Source organism: Grosmannia clavigera (genome assembly GCF_000143105.1).
Source record: "Grosmannia clavigera kw1407 unplaced genomic scaffold GCSC_108, whole genome shotgun sequence".
In the NCBI taxonomy this organism is placed as follows: domain Eukaryota; kingdom Fungi; phylum Ascomycota; class Sordariomycetes; order Ophiostomatales; family Ophiostomataceae; genus Leptographium; species Leptographium clavigerum.
The window spans coordinates 986,931-1,006,659 of NW_014040837.1; the positions used below are offsets into that span (position 1 = coordinate 986,931).

The 19,729-nt window shown below is 44.1% G+C and overlaps 2 protein-coding genes across 2 annotated transcripts; both read left to right on the forward strand.

Annotated features, from left to right (window-relative positions):
- Positions 1-4,329: 4,329 nt before the first annotated feature.
- Positions 4,330-4,959, forward strand: CMQ_6905 (uncharacterized protein; the record flags this gene model as incomplete). Its single annotated transcript, XM_014320591.1, has 2 exons — positions 4,330-4,734; positions 4,834-4,959. The coding sequence occupies 2 exons, from the start codon at positions 4,330-4,332 to the stop codon at positions 4,957-4,959; spliced, it is 531 nt and encodes a 176-aa protein (XP_014176066.1).
- A 12,294-nt stretch (positions 4,960-17,253) lies between these two features.
- Positions 17,254-19,650, forward strand: CMQ_6601 (c6 zinc finger domain containing protein; the record flags this gene model as incomplete). The annotated part of the gene is made up of 2 exons (XM_014320287.1): positions 17,254-17,801; positions 17,895-19,650. 2 exons carry the CDS (start codon positions 17,254-17,256, stop codon positions 19,648-19,650), a joined length of 2,304 nt encoding a protein of 767 aa, XP_014175762.1.
- Positions 19,651-19,729: the final 79 nt, after the last annotated feature.

Genomic DNA, 19,729 nt, shown 5'->3' on the forward strand with positions numbered 1-19,729 from the left:
GGTACTCGGTATAGAGACGTTGCTGCAAACCGTATGTATGACCGGAAACACTGCAGTACTCCGTATAGCCAAGTGCTTTCGGGAGGTACGATTGATTTAGAATGTTGTATTCTTTTGTATATGATAACTTAATGGATAGCTCTGAAGGTTAAGAGGGCCGTCAATCAGAACTTTATATAACAAAGTAATTAAAAAAATGCTGTATAAGGCAAACAGGTCTCTGGTTAGATACATCAAAAGCGCAGAAATATTGCAGTACGCACAACTTTGATGAGAATTCATGTAAGACCTGACTTGTTTATCCAATCGTCAGGGCTGAATGATTGTTGCATTTGGATGTACGGGAGGGGGCCCAACCTATTTTATATAATAGAAGTTCGATACCCGACAGACAAAAGCGAGCTGGTTTAAGACCTCTGCGTTTGGAGCTTGTCTTATGCAAACACTGTCAATGTATCGATACAAAGCTTTAGGATACTATTTGTAGAATTGACAAGTTGTAATGGCTCCCCCTAACGTCCTCTAATGGCCAATTTCTAAGATCGATTAATGTCAGCCACGTTACAAGGCGAACAAAATTCTGTACTCCGTATAGGAGATGTCTTTCTAATTCTTGTCTAACTATGGCACCTTCTGTCCTAGTCTTCTATCTACGGAGTACTATGCTACATGCTCGCACTACTTACACACCACTCTCTATCAAAAAAAAAAATCATACCCTTATTACTTTCTTACCCGAAGGGCTTTAAAGTGCAATATAGTCTAGCAAATCCTCCTACATCTGATTAACCAGCTGTCTTAGCTGCCAGACATATCCTAAGCACCCATCCATTGGGTTTGCACACCATTTACACAACAGAAACAGTATTATGCTGTGGTTTATAATCTTCCTACAGAGCTTGATAAACGTGTGAAAGTCCTCTTGCTCCCAGAATGTCTAGCTGTTGGTTTAATATGCGTGCAAAATTCTTGCTATCTGTTAGCAGTTGCGCTATAACCACGAAGATAGAATTGTTCTTACAATACACATAGAGGAAATTCGATAAGATAAGTCCCTGGGGTGCGCGCCAGTACCTGCGCAATTTGAGGTACTAAAGGTTTAGGACACCAAGACCGGACGTTTAGGGGATCACGTCTACCCACTAAGCCCAATTCTAGAACTAAGCCTGTTCGGCTAAGAATGACAAAGTCGAAGAGACTAGGTAAAGGCACTTGTAAAGAAGAATGATCCGAGCTAGTGCTGCCAAACTCTGCTAGATCTTGCTAGGAGGTGCTTTGATGATCTTAGTTATGCTTATTGCTTGTGTCTGCGTTATTCTGTGTGTTTTAAAACGGCGAACGCATGTGCTCATTGACATCCTCCATAATTGTATTAATAGTATCAAATAAAAAGGTTATAAAGAAAGAAGAAGTATTAAAAGAGAAAGGACGGCTATTAAATATAAGCTTTTCTAGATTACTGTTGACATATACTATACTAGTCTTGTCCCTTTACTACATTTTCCTGTATACGACGGTTACAGGCAAAAGAATATAGGGTAGGTTTAAGTACTCTATACTAGCTAGGGTCCGACCAAGGGCTTAAGGTAGGCTAGTAACTTTTTAACAGTATAAAGTACGCAGTACAAACTCGTACCCTAGTAACTTACCCTTATAACCTTTGTAAAAGATAAGTTTAAGTTGCTATTGTTGCCTTGTAATGTTGTACAGAGTACACTTAGCACGCCGACAAGGGTTTAAACCTAGTTTTTACCTTGCTTTGCTACTATTTAAGTGGAGAAGAAATTTAGCTTCTTAATGTAACCTGTTCTACGGTCTTATTTACCGTAGTGCAGTCCTGTTTTGTAGCCTTGTTTTGTAGTCTTGTTCTATAGTCTTGTTCTGTAGTCTTGTTCTGTAGTCTTGCTCTGTATTCTTGTTCTGTAGTCCTGTTCTGTAGTCTTGTTCTGTAGTCTTGTTCTGTAGTCTTGTTCTATAGTCTTGTTTTGTAGTCTTTTTCTGTATGTTATGACCACAAGTTTTCTAAGTGATAAACAGGTGTTGTTAAGGTGTTTATGTTAGCAGAACAACTGTGTGTCCGAAGTGAACAGTAAAGCTTTGTCGTGTGGTGTATGATTCTCATAATTGTCGTATGTAAGTCATAAGCCTGCGAGGGCTACTATTGTTTTGAATAGTACTTAGATTGATTGCTGAAGAGCTGTAGTAAGGAAAGCTATCTAGGTGGTAGAGATCGTAGTCTTATATACTTGTGTTCCTTCCTCCATCTCTTCCTGGTGTGTCTGGATCATTTTGGATCATGAATGATCCCAATGATCCTTATCCGTATCATCACGTAACCCGTAGTTGGGTGTTCCTGTGACTTCCTGGTTGTCGTGCATTCTGCCGTGACAGACCGCCTGGTCTTCCTTTTAGGCTTCCGTATGATATGGTTATCACACTATAGTCCTGTTCTGTAGTCTTGTTCTGTAGTCCTGTTCTACTTTAGGTTCTACTATGTACTTTTAGGCAAGGTAGCTAGTAATTATTCTGTAAGAATTTTAATATTTGTCTATAAATATAGACGTATGTATACTGCTGTAATAAGGAGAAATAATAAGATATAGCAATCTACACTACTTTGCACCTGCTACAACTAATAGTGTATAGCTAGATACTTCTTATATAATATAAACTTGTAGGGCTGTTTAAGTTGGATTTATTAACTCGCTGATTTAACAATTGGATAAATCCCTTTATAATGTAATTACTACATTATAGCCGTCGCTTAAGATAGGGATATACTTAGATAGTACTCTGTACGTTAGGGAAGTATCTAGGCTTTCTATGCACGAACTTTCGCTGAACTGTACAAGTCACAACCTCGACTTATGCTAAAACATACATGTTGGCCCTTGGATTTGTGTTAAATTGCATAACACTTTAGTAAAATGTTTTGGTTTTATATCCACGGATTTCTCCCGAAAATTACAAGTCTACTCCCGGACTTGTATTAAAGTCTTAGATTTATCCTTACATCTGTGCTAAGGTTACACGTTTGGGATAGCTATAGATTTTACTACAAACCGTAGGTCGCATTTCTAACTTGTAGTAAGTCTAGTAAGCTAAGATTTGTCTTCTGTATTCTATTACTTTATACATCTTACCCTATTCTAGACATTCGGGATAGAGCTAATTATTGCTTTAAAAGCAATTTTGGGATCCCAAAGACTTAGCCTTTAAGATGCTGCGAAAAAAAGAGCCTATAGCTATTCGCCGGGAACTGATTAAGGCCCTTAGTGTTACTGCTCTTGAGGAATTTGATCTCAACCTTAAACAGCTAAAGATAATAACCTGCTAAGTCGTTAAAGACAAAATCCCTAAAGCTCCACAAGGGTTTTGTTCTCTTGTTCTATAACCCTAATCTAGGCGCCATCAGATCCGAATTTTAACATAACACAATGCCGCTTTTGTTTAGGGAATTCAGGCTTGGCTCGGCTTGCTTAGTCTACGCTTATCTTTTCACTCCTACTCGCCCTCAAATCCCTACATCGTCGTACTACACATCGAGACCTGAAACCGGTCCTAGTAGAAGATAGAGCAACAAGGACACAGAACAGGGCTCTTTATCCTCTCCTGTCTTTTACAACTCTACTTTCTAGCGTTAGCTGCTAACCGCTGCCTTTTATGCCGCCTTAACATTCGCATTAAGGTTTAAATTAGCTGCTAGTCTTGCTTTAATACCTTTCTATATTGCAGAATTTACAACAAACCAATTAGGTCTTATACTAGGTATACCTTTATAGTATTGCTCTATAGTATGCCTTAGCTTCCTATAAGTCGGTCTTTATAAGCCTCTACGCTTTTAAAGCGTTATCAATACTAGTAATAGATTAAAGAGTTTCGAATTCAACGCCATCACCAACACCACCAACCGTCTTCTCTTCTTAATCAAACACCAAAAAACAGCACGTTAGTTTAATAGAGCAGAGGAAGAAATAGATAAAGAATGAACAATATGGTATAAGACGGCAAATTCGATGAGAAATTCGCTATCTTCGTAGTAACGATGCCGGGGGGCTCCAGCACCATCTTAGGTGGTGCACGTTTATCCCTTTAGGTGGGGATGGGCTGTCTCTATAGCATACTCTTCAAATTCTATATTAATTCATCATCTTTCCTAATCTATTTCTCCATCTTCTATCCATATATTATCGACACTCTGCTCGATATCGCGATAATCTCGATCACACTCGCATCTCTACTCCATCTACTCTACTCCTTCCATCTATCTTCCATCTATTACTCTTTATCTCAACATTTCGATCTCTTCATCGAAACCACATATACATTATGTCTTCCAACAACGAAAATTTCGTTAGGAGATACCCGATCCGGGACAGGAAACGCACGGAATTCTACACTGACCGCACCAGCGAGCAGGGGAGGAGAGCCACCAACGACCGCGGAGCCCTGCGCAAAACCAGAGTCACTAATGGCCGCAGAGCCCTGAACCGAGACAGAGCCCTGAGCCAAGCCAGTCCGCACATTGCGGACGAGACAGCGAGCACCTGGACCCGGGTCCTGCGGCTCTCGCTGCTACTCTTCTTCGACATCCTTACCCTCGTCTTCATCATCGGCGGCTTCTTCTTGGTGCTCTGTGTGCTCTTTGAGAACTCGGCCTTCGCACCCGCACATACAAACACAAGCGTACTCGAATCTGCTGGTCTGGTAGCGCCCACAGCATTCATCGAATCCGTTTGTCTGGTAGCGCCTACAGAATCCATCAAATCCGTTGGTCGGATAGTGCCTAGGAAATTAATGTCGCCGTACGTTATTCTCGGACTGCCCTGACAGGATTATCCTGGCGGCAACGCACATATTACCGACAAAGACATCCGGGCGGCGTACCGAAGGACCCTGCTGCACTTCCACCCGGACAAGATTAAGGCTGGGACTAGCGAGCAGCTGCTAGAGGCTTAAGAGCACATAAAGCTGATCATCGAGGCGTATAGACAGCTGATGGATCCGTACCAACGCTGCCTCCTAGACTATTACTGGGGGTGCTATTATCACTGGGAAAATCAGCTAAAGGAGGAGGAGGAGCGTCAAAGGGAAGAAGAGCGACGTTATTCCGACGACAGCTACGAACATATGCAACAAAAGGAAGAAGAGCAACATTATGCCAACAACGGCTACGTACATGTTCCGGCCAAAATCATAGTTTTGCAGTTTGTCTACAATACCTTCTGCAGCATCCTCTCGCCGCTTAAAGAGCCGCTTAAAGAATTGGACGGCCTCGCTTGTAGTTTTGGAAAATATGTCCTGCGATGCGTATCTTATTTAGCCAGTCTGCTCTAGAGGATTTTGCCAAAAAGAGCCCTAGGAGCCCCCTTATTACCCACTAGGATCTTTTAATGTGAATCGGTATAAGCAGGGTCACCGGATTAGGAATGGGGATCGTACACGGCTTAATAATAGGAAGTAATGTAAGCATTGAAGGGATATTATATTTAAAATATCCAAAATTTAAGGCAAGAAGCTAGATTTTTTTATAACGGATACCGCCATTTGGTGCTATGTATCGTAGAGATCCATGTAATCGTGCAGTGTGCTAAATAATTACGGAGTATACTCTGTAGCTATATAACATATGCAGCTTTATATCTTACTGTATGCATTAATCGTGTTACACCCTACTATAATCTATAACCCACTTAAAAAGTGCACTACTATTTTTAATAATAGGTGAGCCTTATAGTGGGTCCTTACTATAAATAGGGCGTAGCACGATTATATATTGTGGCTTCTACTCTGTGCACCACTAGTCTGTCACGCACGTTCTGCGTGATCACCAGTGTAAGACCCGTACGGTAATCCTTGTGGGATATTCGTCCGGACCGGTTGCACGTATTGTAGTAAGCTCTAAGGCTTTCAGAAGATCTAGTGATGGTATTTCGTTTGGTGGTTGACTGATTGAAGACCAGACTGTGCGCAGTATGCGCGCAGATCAGGGCTTCGTCTTATCTAGTAATTTCGGCGGCCGAGGTCAAGTCAGGTGACCTTGGGGAAATCCACAATATAGTATCTTATTTTATCTTACATATACTCTGTATTCTGTAAGTATTTTATGGGTCCTAGAATACGTTAAATCCGATATAGGAAAGCTCTATTAATTCTATACTATAGAGTACTTGTAGCTTGAAGCGTTATAGAATATTCTATACCCGTGTCTTTTTCTATTAGCTAATATCTTTTAGTCTATAATTTAGGCTAAGTCTAGTATAGCTTAAGACTGCATACTATGTATAAACATACATATAAACATATATATAAATATACAAGGTTATAGGGGTAAACTTATACAAGTACGACGTACAAGTACAAGTACAAGTACTCGTAGGGCTTGAATTGGTACTGCGCACTGTTAACTAAGCCGCTGGCCTGCTATTTATTCCTTAGTTGGACCCTAGTTAGTACTTAAACGTACCCTACTATGTAGTTTCTTTCGCCTGTACGGAGTACTTGTACGTTAGACGCGTTTGCTAGGATTATAAAGGTTTATATAGTGTGTACGAGTACTCTGTACAGAGTACGGAGTAGCAGTACTCGTAAGGAGTATAAGGCTAAATAGGGCAAGGTATGGATTTATTGTGGTCCTACTATGTATACAGAAGTCTTACTAGTCTGTTTTAATACTAGTATAGGGACCCACGCTCTCCTTTAGAGTACTCTGTACGGAGTACATACTTGTAGTAAAACATAGGGCCGCAAAACCCTGTTTGCTAGAAGGTCCATACTATGTAGTGTGGCGATTTCTCGTTTTTATTCCAACGCTTTCTGTAAGCGGTCTGCGATTTTTATGTAAGATAGAATATAACTAATCGGGCCTAATACATACATCACGTGCACCCTGTGTCTCTATTTAAAATAGTGGCTAAGCAACAGACCTCCCATAAAATTCCATCCCTTTAAGCGTGCGATCAAACTTTTTTCAACTTTAAACAGCCATGATTATTGACGTTTTAAAGCGCATTCTTGGCTTGCTGTCAGGACTTCTTAGTTTCGGTGCTTCGCCGCCAAAACCTGCGCAAGACGAAGTTCAAAAGGTTAGTGCCGATTATTCATCTAGCTAGTCCCTAGGACCGCCTACTAAATGAAGGCAGACTTTGTTGCAACCTTTAATCAAACATTCATGGTCGATTAAACTGTTACAGCGTTGCTACATAGACAGATACGATAGAGGAAACAAGCCTCCAGGACATAGTCTGCGACTAGTGGCAACAAATCGGAAAAATTCTTATCGCTGGCATGTCCGTGTCGTCATCGAGTATGGGCTTATACATGCTTCTACCCTACAAGCACGCAAAGCAGCACTGATCGCTTTTTGTAACGATGTCGACTTCAGCATATTTTCGTTACTAGACGACACTGTTACAGAGCTCTATGTTAGTTTAAGAGAAGACAAATCAGCAATTAAAGTTGCTTACTGTACTCTTCCAGCGGAAACTTGGGTTACTTTGCGTGAGGACCCTGTCCGATTTCACTATCCGTTCTACACCAACACCAAAACCCAACAGGTCAACTTTTTAGAAGTTTGCCTAATTGACGAGATTAGTGAGGGGGTCTTCATTGCACGGATCACATCTAAAGGGGAACAACTTTACATTTTGAAAAAAATTGAGAGGCTGTTGTATAGACCCTAAGATAGTATTGCATTGCTAAAGGAGCTGCAGGTCCTTGAAAGTATTGGTGGCTAAGCCAATATTGTTCAACTTGTTGCCGCTGTCGTTTCTTGTTCACCGTATAGCACAAGGACCTGCCATCACCAAAAAGTCCTACGTGGTATTCTTTTAGAATATCACCTAGGCGGGACTCTTGCGACAGCTTTACAGAACGCAGAACCTAATGCAGATTGGCAACGTTAGGCGGCGCAACTTTGCAATGCAGTCTCTACTCTCTATTAGCTAAACATTACTTACATGGACATTAAACCTTCTAATATGGTTATCGACGAGCACGGGAACTTGGTTCTTATTGACGTGGGTGGAGCTGGCGGTGTTACGCGCGAGTGGCTGTCGCCTGCAATGCAGCAAGTTTTAGACCCCCTTTCAACAAGCCTCCAAAACAGGAAAGAGAATGACATATGGGCAGTCGGCAGAGTTTTGTCTAAGATGGCCGAAGCTTCGAAGCAAAGATGTGGAAACTCGCAACTACTACAAATAAGGACAGATGGGGAAGTGGATGAAACTGGAACAATCTCCTAATTTCAGATGGCAGTTGAGTTTAGCCGGCAAAATAACTAAAACTTTGACCAGTCGGTATTCTAAGACTCAAACCCTCCATTGTAATGGGTGCCTTTGTCAAAGGAAATTAGTCTAAAAACAAAAAATCACCACTTTGCACGTCTTACCTGGGCCCTCTCGCTTCCCTATTGCTTTCTTGTCGCAGTCTGATAAAGTACACTATCCACCTGTTGTGGAATTAATTTCTGTGCCAGGATCACAGGGGTGTTCCGCTTTTTTGGCGGCGTTATAGGGAGTCCTTAAGGCTTTCTTATAGTGCCCGCAGGTGTATACACGGACGCTGAAGGTATACATTTGATGATCGATCTGTCTAACGAAGGCTTAATATATGGAGGAAGGGAAATTGGAAAATAGTACCAGTTTTAGCCCTATGAATTTCTAGGAGAAGGGCGTGCTAGCCCCTTCTATTTATGCTGCTTGAACGTCGCATACTAGGGGAATTAAGAATACTTGTCTAGTTCTATAGATACATCCTTTGGTGGGGGCGGATAGGATCACTTGCCTATACTTATAAGGGTCGAACCGTTCGAGTACTAGAAGTATTCACGTACTACATAGTATGTAGTCAAGTACGCAAAAATTACGGCTTGCTTAAAATCGTAGAACATACTCCGTATAGCTAAACAGGGTTGCAGAATAGGACTGCAGAATAAGACTACTTTGTAGAATAGGACTACACTGCAGAACAGGACTACACTGCAGAACAGGACTACACTACGGCATAAAACTACGCTACAAAATAAGGTTATATTGTGAAACAAGACTACACTACAGAACGGGACTACACTACGGCATAAAATTACGCTACAGAATAAGGTTACATTGTAAAACAAGACTACACTGCAGAACGGGACTACACTACGGCATAAAACTACGCTATAGAATAAGATTACGCTGCAAAACAGGACTACACTACAAAACAAGACTATACTATAGCATAAAACCACGCTATAGAATAAGATTACTTTGTAAAACAGGACTATACTGTAGAACAGGACTATACTACAGAATAAGATTACGCTGCAGAACAAGACTGTAGAACAGGGCTGCATTCTGAAAGAAGTAGCTATATTGTTTCCCCACTTATATGCTAACGAAATGCAAGGCAGTAAAGTTGATACCGGGTTAAAACCCTTGTGTGTGTACAAGTATAGCTGCAATTTACGGAGTATGGAGTACGGAGCAACGGTGTAAAGTTAGACAGCTAATAAATTAGTCAGTGTCCTCCTAGCGTAAAGCAACAAATCCGGCGGCTATATCCGGTAGCAAGGGTGCCAGAGAGTATGCTGTTGATAGCCAGCCGGCGAATATCGTGCGTGGCTTGTAGACCGGTAGCTGTTCTGTTGAGTGTAATTGTAGAGTCATCCGGTGACATCCCGTGCTGTATGGTAAACCATTCCTTTTGAGGATTTGGTAATGGGAGCAGCTAGTCACGCATCCACGTTGCTTGGCTTACTTCCCTAAAGTCTTAACATGTTGTTTTGCTTTGCTATTAATATGTGGTAGGGCTTATACATACTCTGTAGAGAACGTTACGAACTTCCTGGATGCTACCTGAATGTTTTCCTGCGCATCGTATGCATGCACTGGCATACTAAGACGGCTAGCGCGATAAGCTTGTAAGTGCTGGCGTAAATTTATAAATTGGCAAAATTCTGTATAAAGAGATGCTGTACAAGATACGAGTTAGTATTTATATGTAGACTGTGTTGATGTCTTCATTTTCTAAGTAATAAAACTAAGCAGAATTTGAAAAAAAAAAATAATAGCTAGAGCATTCTTAAATAATGGACATTGAACAAGATGTACTTTACCGGCGGATGTCTATAACTAGGAGTGTCGTTGAGGTGAAGGTGTACCGTGATTACTTAACGCTCATTGCGCCCCCCCAGAACGTCGGCAGAATCGAGAAGAAAACGTCGAAAAAGGACCGGACCATTCTGGTCAGGTACCTCTTTGCAATAGGAACTCCGCTGCCGCAAAATTGCACAGACCTGATGTTGCATCTGAGAGCTCCGTCACTACGCAGCGAGATGTGTGACAGCGAGATTATGTCGCGGTTCGACCGTGACGAGGTCTACCTCACTCTTGTAAGTACAGTGTGCCGTGTTTTAACAAATTCCCCCCTCTACACACTGCTCAGATCGTGCTAATAGACGAACTGTTAGAACAAGCACCTTGCATTGCTGGCGGACGAAGGTGTTGAAGACGCACGAGTTAGGACCTTAGAGGATAATCTAGAACACACGGAATATTCAGGGCTAAAGGAAAGGGGCGGCTAAAGGCTTGCTATATTGGAGTGTGACTGCCTAAACTTGTAAAAGGAAGTAGCTTAGGAAGCCGTTGCTCGTTCTGCCTACCTTGAAGGCACTCTAAGTGAGCATAGACTTATACTCTGCAGGCTGGGGCCGCCGACCTTAAAAGCGTATAGGCAGACTTTTTTTTAAAGGAGCTGTTTGCAAATATAAATAGGGTTTGCACGCTGCAAAAGCTGCACATTTTCTGCATGCATCTTATCGCCTTAATACCTCTTAGCAACACTTACAACTTTATTCCCTGTCCTTTTAGCTGCTCTAAGTCCGATACATCTTTCTTCTATTATGGCGCTTGACACTCCTCCACACTTACGTCCACACTCTAAGGACTGGACACGCCCTATTAGCTCTACAGAAAAAATTGGTGACGGACAAGATGAATCTCGTCCGTTGCTTTCCGTCTCCTCCGATTTACTCCCCGTTAAGAGTACCATCACTATTATTGGCTCGCCGAACTTTCTAGAACCCGATATAGAACCCGATACAAAAACCCCGTCCAACAGTATTTGTGTTAAAAAAGTATTTACTATAGAAGAGGTAAGACTAACATAGCGGGGGCTACGGTGTTGAATTGCGGCTTACTTATCTAGAGTTACGATCTTATCCTGAATACACCATCGTGTCTACATACAACCCGACCATTCTTACAAAAGCTGAGTCGACTATTGTGGGTATATTTGTGGGAATGGTTGGGTTGTATGTAGACACTACACCATCCACCTGACGAGGGAATAGGGAGGCTGCCTCCTATCTACAGAACATATTGAGCTAGTTACTTCCTTATCTATTTATGTAGTTGGACAGACTACTACTAGGACATATTTGGTCGGTTCCTTCGTCTTGTAAACAGAGCCCATATAGCATTGGTATCCAATTTTATAATGTATCTAGTAGCAAAGTTTGTAAGCTAAGTAAGGAGGCAATACGAAAGTATACCACGGAAAAAGCGAATCGACAGTCTCTAATATGTTCGCCGACTTTGTGGCCGAGACTGCGATAGTTAGGTGTCCTACAGATTTATGTATCTACTATGTGTATGCTTTGTGGTACTTTTATATTCAGATATGTATAATTCTAAGTTTGTCTTACTCAACATATTTTAGACTCCTATGGCGGCATAGCTTCCTTTATCCTAACACCTTCTATACTACACGACCTCCACCTAAGCACGGAAAGCCTAGGAGGACAAGGTAAAAGTGGAAAATTATAGAAACAAGAGAAAGCAATAGCGAGAGGAAGCGGAAGCGGAAGCGAGAGGAAGCGGAAATTGCTCCTATCTCTTTGGCTATTCCTTTTATAAATAACTTCTATATTCCTGCACAATGTTCTCTAATACTTAATTTTTTATTCAAAGTTATTACCATCTTACAATTATTCAAAATGTTGCTCTGCCCTGTGCCTAATTTAGTTAAGGACTGTTAGACTGCTGCTGTATACTTGTTGCTTCTTGTGTACGCTTTCTGGAAAATAAGACTGACATTTTAGCGGTCTCCTTTAGACTAGGCTTTTATGTCTATTATTTTTATATGTCTCTTCCTTATCCTGGTTTACGTATCCGCACGAATTCATGCCATACCTAATAATGCGGCTTGTCCCCTTCTTCTTACTATAAGAAGTGTAATGCTATTTTCGATTAGCAGCTACAAGGTAGGTTGTTCTCTTCCTTAGCTTTCTTCCTTGCTTTTATTTTCTAACTCTGTTAAATTGAATCTATATATCTAATGTTTGTTTTAATATTTAATAGACCTTACTATATAAAATGGTGGATTAAGAAGGTTGCATTGTCTTTTACAACTATTTAGCTTTTCACTAACGGTTTGGTTATTAGCATTTGGATTGGATGGATTTGTCCAAACTACAAAGGCGTGCTTTGGGCGACACCGGTTCCCATCTATTGCGCCTTTTTTATTGGACTAATATACATGTGCAACAAGATTCCGATGGTTTTGCCTAGGCCTGCTACTAGCCAAATCGGCAATCATTAGACGAGGAATGTATCCCGATTGTGGCTTAGCATAGGCATAAGCATTGTAATGACACTCTTGTCAATTGGGACGCTTGCTATATCTGTCACAACGGGGGTTGATTTGTATATTATTCAGTGTTTCTTGTGCGCAGTTCCTACTATACTTAAGGCAGCGAGCTTGAGGCTTACGCATGACGAGTTACTATAGTAAGAGTTGGAAGGTACTGAACACGCACCCTACAAATTCCTCTTCTTGAATTTTTTTTTAAAAAGAAAAATGCCTTTTCTACCACGTTTGTTATATCGGTGCTATATCTATAAGGGAGGGACAAAAGGGAAGGAAAGAAAGAAAATAAAAAATAGAGAGGGAAAGGAGGAAACGGCACTAAGCCATAGCTATAAAAATATCGCTATGTTTGCCAATCTTTATCCCGATTTTATTTGTCGCTTTAGCTATGCCTTTCACATCCTTTCTTACATTAAACATTACCTACTATAGAGCTCTATCCGGTGTCAACTGTAATAAAGGATATCGATATTGGTTTTGTACTTTCTGTTATTCTTACAAATCTTAATTCTGAACCTGCTTTATGCCTAACGATTGCACTTGTACTATACTCTAGTAAAAGTCCCGAATGCAATGTGTGTTAGACTGTGTAAAGTTGGTAAATCTCGTGCGAAGCGCTCTCTTTGTGCGTCAAAAGCACAACTGGATAGCCGAGTCAAGGGATACCTGCTTAATAATAGATAGATATTTGTGACTTTTTATTGCAGCTAAAGAAACGAGGCTCTTGCCCCTAGGCTCTTAGAGCGCTTAGGAACTGCTTGAGAATAGCAGTGACTGCTCTAGGGTCGGCATGTTTTATACCATAGTTAGATGGTCAAATTTGAAGGGAAAGGTAACCGAGTGGAAAACTACTTCCATTAATTTCAGCCAAAACAAAGAACAAATCCATTGACGCATTGTTAACAGGGAATTATTAGAGCGACGGGTCGTTTCTTTTTTTTTGGGAAGCGACAGGTCCACGTGGTTTTATTTAGGCGGTCGCAAATGGCAGAATACCACCGAAATCGTGGAAGTGTACGTGGCCAGCGCAACTGCGTAATCATCGCGAATACTCCGTACAGAGTACATAATTACGGTACGGCAGACTTTTAATACAAAATTTGCCGCAGGAGGAAATGGCGGTATGATTAATTTAGAAAAAGAGTTATTTTAATGTTTGATAGTCCTCTATGGTATTTACCAGTCTCTTCTGTTCTTATTTAGTGCTTTTGGTTATTTTACTTTGAATCAATTACGACTTACGAAGTACGGAGTATAGAGGACGATTCTAGAATTCTGTCGTGTGCGACTGCCTAAATAAAATAAATTACGTGGACCCGTCGCTTTAAAATTTCCCTGCTATAGCCTAAAAACAAATACACCCTTGCTGTTATAACAAGGGTTTTCCGTAGGGCCTACGGAGTACATTACTTACTATGTAAGATACCTATAACACTACGAAGTACAGAGTACTCCGTATAGTATTTTAATATAAAATTGGTTTTAAGAGGAGATTTTATTGGTTGTATGTTATGGGTCCAAAGCAGGCGTCTGCGTCGCCTTACGGAGTACTCGGTTGTAAGATACCTACCAGAGTACAGTGCGGGCTGTAGAAAATGTACGAGTAATACTCCGTAGTGCGAAGCCCTTTAGTGGATCTTACAGGCATATATACTAAGCATTTCTCTCGTCTTTCTATGCCGGCCTAACATGCTATTTTACGTTTTAGGCATCAACAAACTCAAAATTTCAACAAGCAAGCTACTTCATTAGCAATGAAAATAGTTCCAGTAAACTCACTACTAGACGATGAAGTTAAAGAACAACTTCCTGTAAGAATCTTATTTGATATATCTCTCGTCGGCTACTAATTATCCTAGAACATATTAAGCTTAAAGCTTTGTTGGAAGATTTACAGCAGTCCTACACCGACGATATATACTTTTGAAGAAAATGTCGTTGCTTTAGTTGTTGATATGCGGCACAGTCCAGGTCACGTACGTTTCTTTAATGACAAAAAGCAACAATGTGGAATGGTTGGTCATACGAAGAAGGATCGGACCTTCACAATCGTTCAAGTGGAAACTAGCTTGCAATTTGTGTGCATAGGAGAATGCAAAATTGGATTTTACTCTTGATTGCTTTGGCAATTAAAGAGTACATCGAGAAGAAGATGATCTGGACACGATATAATTATGTATGGTCTGATATCAGGACAACTGGGTACTCGCAGAATAAGATGCTTGCTCATCTTGTATTCTGCCACAAGGATATCCAAAGCATCTTCTAGTTGCACCCTGAATTCGGACTCGACTGTATTGAATTAGCTTTAATTTTGACAACTTGAACGCAGCCTTACCATTAGTAGGCATAATACAATCGAGAGAATTCACCACATTGTGGAGCGTATCGCAAGAAGCTTGGCCGTTGGTCTCTTGTAATATGTAGGATTCCGGGTTTGTGGTATTAGGTATATCTTTGAAAGAGTGATCGATAGATTTTTGTGATTTGTGGCGTTTCGGATTTGTACGATCGAGGCTGTTTTCCCGTTCAGTTGACCGACTAACGTAAACCTCGCTATCCTCCTTGGAAACACTTTTCCGTTTAAGATGACCGGGGCTGCTTTCAACTTCCTCTTCAACATCTCCCGCTTCAGGTTTCCGTTTAAAGCATTCTTGGCTTGTGGGAACGAGATCAGAGCTAATGCTGCTTTCAACTTCCTCTTCGACACATCCTGCTTCAGGTTTCCGTTTAGAACATTCTTGGCTTGTGGGAACAAGATCAGAGCTAATGCTGCTTTCTAGCAGAAATCCTAATTGCTGTTAGTATCTCGCATATATAATTATTTATGCTTCTTACCCGACTGTATGAAAGCTTTCTTGTTTGAATCGACGAGTTGAGTAGCGAGGTGGGTAAAAGAAGGCGGGACTTCAACCGTTGCCCACCACCCTAACACTTCTGTAATAAAAGCTTGCAGATGCTTGTAGAGACTAGACAGCCTGGTCATCGATAGTTTTAGAGCACAAATAAGAAAAAGGTTGATATTGCATTCGAATATAGCTTTTAATGTTAGCTGTGCTGTCTTGTGCCTGCTTTAACATGCATTAGAGGGCAACAGCTTTCGCGATTCGGAAGTCTCTGTAACTATTGAAATGATAGTTGCGAACGCATTCTTCTGTTCTTCACTTAGGTTACTAATCCCAACTGTTAGGGAAAAGTCCCTTCGAACCAACTCAACACATTTAGTAACGTTTTTAGAAGACATTGCAATAAGGTAGAGGAAGAGGAAGTGAAAAGGAGATAAAGAGGAAACAAGAGGAAAGAAGAGGAAGAAAGAGGAAGGAATAAGAAGGAATAAGAAGGAAGAGGAAGGAAGAGGAAGAGGAAGGAAGAGAAAGAAAGAGGAAGACCCATAAATAAAAGAGCGAGATAGGAGCGGGAAAAAAAATAAGAAAACAAAAAGTAAGAAAACAAAAGCAATTTTTTTTTGTAATTATAACGGAGTAGGCTTAACGGAGGAACGGGAAGAAAAAAAGATAAGATAATAATAAAAATAATAATTCTCCGTATTTTCCCTCCGTTTTATCAAAGGCCCACTTTATATAAGCATCGCTCTGAGGTTACAGGTTTTAGCACTAAAGGCGACAACTTCTTAACCCCTTAAAGCTAACTTTCGACATTTAAGGGCACAAACCCGCCTAAAGCATACGTCGTAGTGCTAAAATTGCGCACTAAAGTCTGCTAAGAAAAGTGGAGCTATGCCGCTCGTAAATGTCGAGTATTGGTCCGTGGCATTCCACAAAATCTGCCCCATGTGGCCTTCACCGGTCCACCATTTCGTCACAGTTGGGATCCATGCCAGGTTGTGGTCACGGGGCGTTGGCAATTGCAGAGTGAAAAGCTCGGCAAAGGGGGTCGGTAAGAAAGGTTTCACAACGGAATCGGTCCAGTTGTGGGCGAACAATAGCCGACGGCAGTTCTGGCCCTCGGCAATGCCTGTGCCTGCGGCAGTAGTCGAGCTATTTAGGTGATGGTTGCAGGTGATCAGATAAAGCTGATTTTAGAGGCAGGATTAGACCAGCAGACAAGCCGTCTGCAGTAGCTGTACTCCATTTTGGGAGAATACGTTGCCGCCTTTTGTCCTCTCCATTCTGTACCTAATTCCGTCTGTACTTTCCTACTGTCTCTGTTCGTTTATCTGAAAATGCATTACTTTCTCGCTTCCTCCCGGGTGTCTACCTCCACATATTTGGCAGTCTTTGCGTAGTCCGTACCCTTTCCTGTTCTTGCCTCAGCTCGGTTCCGAGCCCAGCCTAACGATGCAGCTAATTTACCCCGCTTTCAAATTCACGGGCGTAACCCCAGATTTTCCCCGTAGTTCTGTCCGCCATCCCCCACACAACGGCGCGATGTATCGTCTTTGTTTCCATTTCCGCCCCGTGCCAGCGTTGCATCTGTCTACGGTCGACGTGTCTACATCATTGATTTAAAATTCGCTATTGCGTATTTGCGATGTCGGGTCTTTGGACAATTTCTCTACTGTTTTCATTTCCGACTCGTCCTCGACCCTTGATTGACTCGCTCGACCCGAAATCTCGACAATCCTCCTGAACGGCAGATCCCTCGACATCGATCCTCCACACCATGCAGGCCTGCGACCGATGCCATGCCCGCAAGACCCGGTGCGACCGCCGGTTTCCGCAGTGCGGTGCCTGCGAAAAAGCCAGGGTCTCGTGCGTGCACGCGGACAAGCTGCGACAGCGCAACATCCCACGCGGCTATCTCGACAGCATGGAGGCCACAGTGCGACAGCTGCAAGAGGAGAACCGGGTGCTGCGACAGAGCCTGACGGCATCGCAGGCGAAAGCACAGGGACAGGGACAGGCACCACAGCCGGTACCGTCCTCGCCTTTGGGCACGCTGTCCAGCCACGAGGAGGATCGGCAGCACCGGCAGAACGACGGCCACCCGGACCAGACACCGCTGCCGGAAGGGCCCATCAGCCCGCCGCCATCGTCGGTCGAGAGCGGCAGCCCACCGGAGAACGAGTTTGCGGTCGAGGTCGGCTACCTGTCGCTCATCGCCACGGGCGAGACCCGCTATCTCGGCTCGAGCAGCGGTCTGGGCCTGGCCAACATCATCGGCCACATGGTGACGTCGCAGGCTAGCATGGACTCCGACGGTGAGTCGGCGTGTGTGCCGCTGGCTGCGTCATCGTTGTCGTCGTCGTCGTCGTCGTCGTCGTCGTCGTCGTCGTCGTCCTCGCACACGGTCGTTCCGGCCAGTCCCTCTCCCCTTCCACCGCTCCACACCGTCCGGCCCTTCATCGAGGCCTACTTCCAGCACACACACATCACCTTTCCGCTGCTGCACCGGCCCAGCTTCCTCGCCACGGTCGACCGGATCTACGGCGAGCCGGGCTTCTATGAGCGCCATCCGCGCGAGGCGTTCGTCTTTGACATGGTCCTGGCCATCGGCAGCTCCAACTTTAATCGGTTCGACGAGTCGGCCGCGAACTCGTGCCGTTTCTTCGCCGTCGCCCAGTCCAAGCTGGGCGCCATGCTCTCGATGGACGACAGCCTGACCGCCCTCAAGGCTATCCTGCTCATCTCGCAGCACGGCATCTTTAGCAATCTGCGTGACACCAGCGCCAGCATCTGGCACCTCGTTGGCGTCGGCGCCCGCATCTGCATCGAGCAGGGCCTCCATTTGGAACGACGTCAGCTACAGCAGCAGCAGCAGCAGCAGCAGCAAAACGGCAGCGCCCATACACGCGCCGTCACCCTCGACGAGGAGCTGCGCCGCCGCTGCTTCTGGTCGCTCTACAATCTCGACCGCGTCGTCAGCTTCACGCTCGGCCGTCCGGTGGCCATCCGCGACGACGAGATCGACGTGCCGCTGCCCTCGCCTCTCGACGACGCCTGCTTCTCACCCGACTCATCCTCGTCCACCGATACTGCTGCACATTCACCCCTCCACCCTTCTGCCGTCTCGCCCTTCCTCCATCTCATTCGCATCCGTCGTATCTCCGGCCAGATCCTCACCCAGTTCTACAACTCCCGACATCATTCCAACATCTCCATGGAAGATCGCAGACGCATCCGCCGTCGCTTCCATGCCGACATCGACGCCTGGCGAGACGATACCAAACACCTCCTCGACGTTGCATCTTCCTCAACCTCCTCCACGTCTTCCTCTACCCCCCCGTCTTCCAATACTACACCCACCTACAAATCCAGCTTCCTCTCTCTCGACTGGTACAATGCCGTCTACAGCAACGCCATCCTGCTGCTGTACCGTCCCTCGCCAGCCCTTCCACACCCGACCATGACGCTCGCGCCCGACGACGGCCGGCCCGAGCTGATCGAGCTGCTCAATGCCTCCCGCTCCTCCATCGAGTCCTACAGCCGGTTGCACCAGAAGCGCCGACTCAACTACTCTTGGATCACCCTGCACGGCGTCTTTATAGCTGGCCTCTCGTACATCTACGCCCTCGGCCGCCTACTGCGCGATCCTGCCACCTTTGCGCTCGTGCCCGAGCTCTTCTCCATAGTCGAGGTCACCCGCTCGTGCTCCAACGTTCTCGTCGCCATCTGCGAGCGCTGGAACGCCTCCCGCCGCTCTTGCGATCTGTTCAACAAGCTGAGCAACGCCGTCATACAGGATGCCCTCAACGCCTCGTCCAGACAGGCGAGGGAAAAGGACCGTGACCGCTACGGCAGCAGCTGCAGTCGCCAGTCTGATCCGCTGGCTCGTGGTCACGTGCACAAACCGCAAGCTGCCACTACGCCCTACAACAATACTGCCTCCACGGCCTCCCTCGACGCCGTCCTCGACAGCCAGATGCAGCTCGACGAGAACTTTGTCATGGATGAGTTCCGCCAGTTCATGGGCTCCCTCGGGGCCGGCCATCCTGGCGATGCCATGCCCAGTGAAGTCATCGCTGGTTTCCTGCAGGATTGGCCCTTTGACAATCCCATTGTCAGCTCAGAGGGCGAGAATGAGTCAAGTATGCTTTCATGGGATCTGAGCGGTAGCTAAATTAACGATAAGCCTTGCTTTGGTTCGGCTATCTATCGATTTCCCTTCCTTTTGTTGTATTCCTTCTTTTGTCTACAGC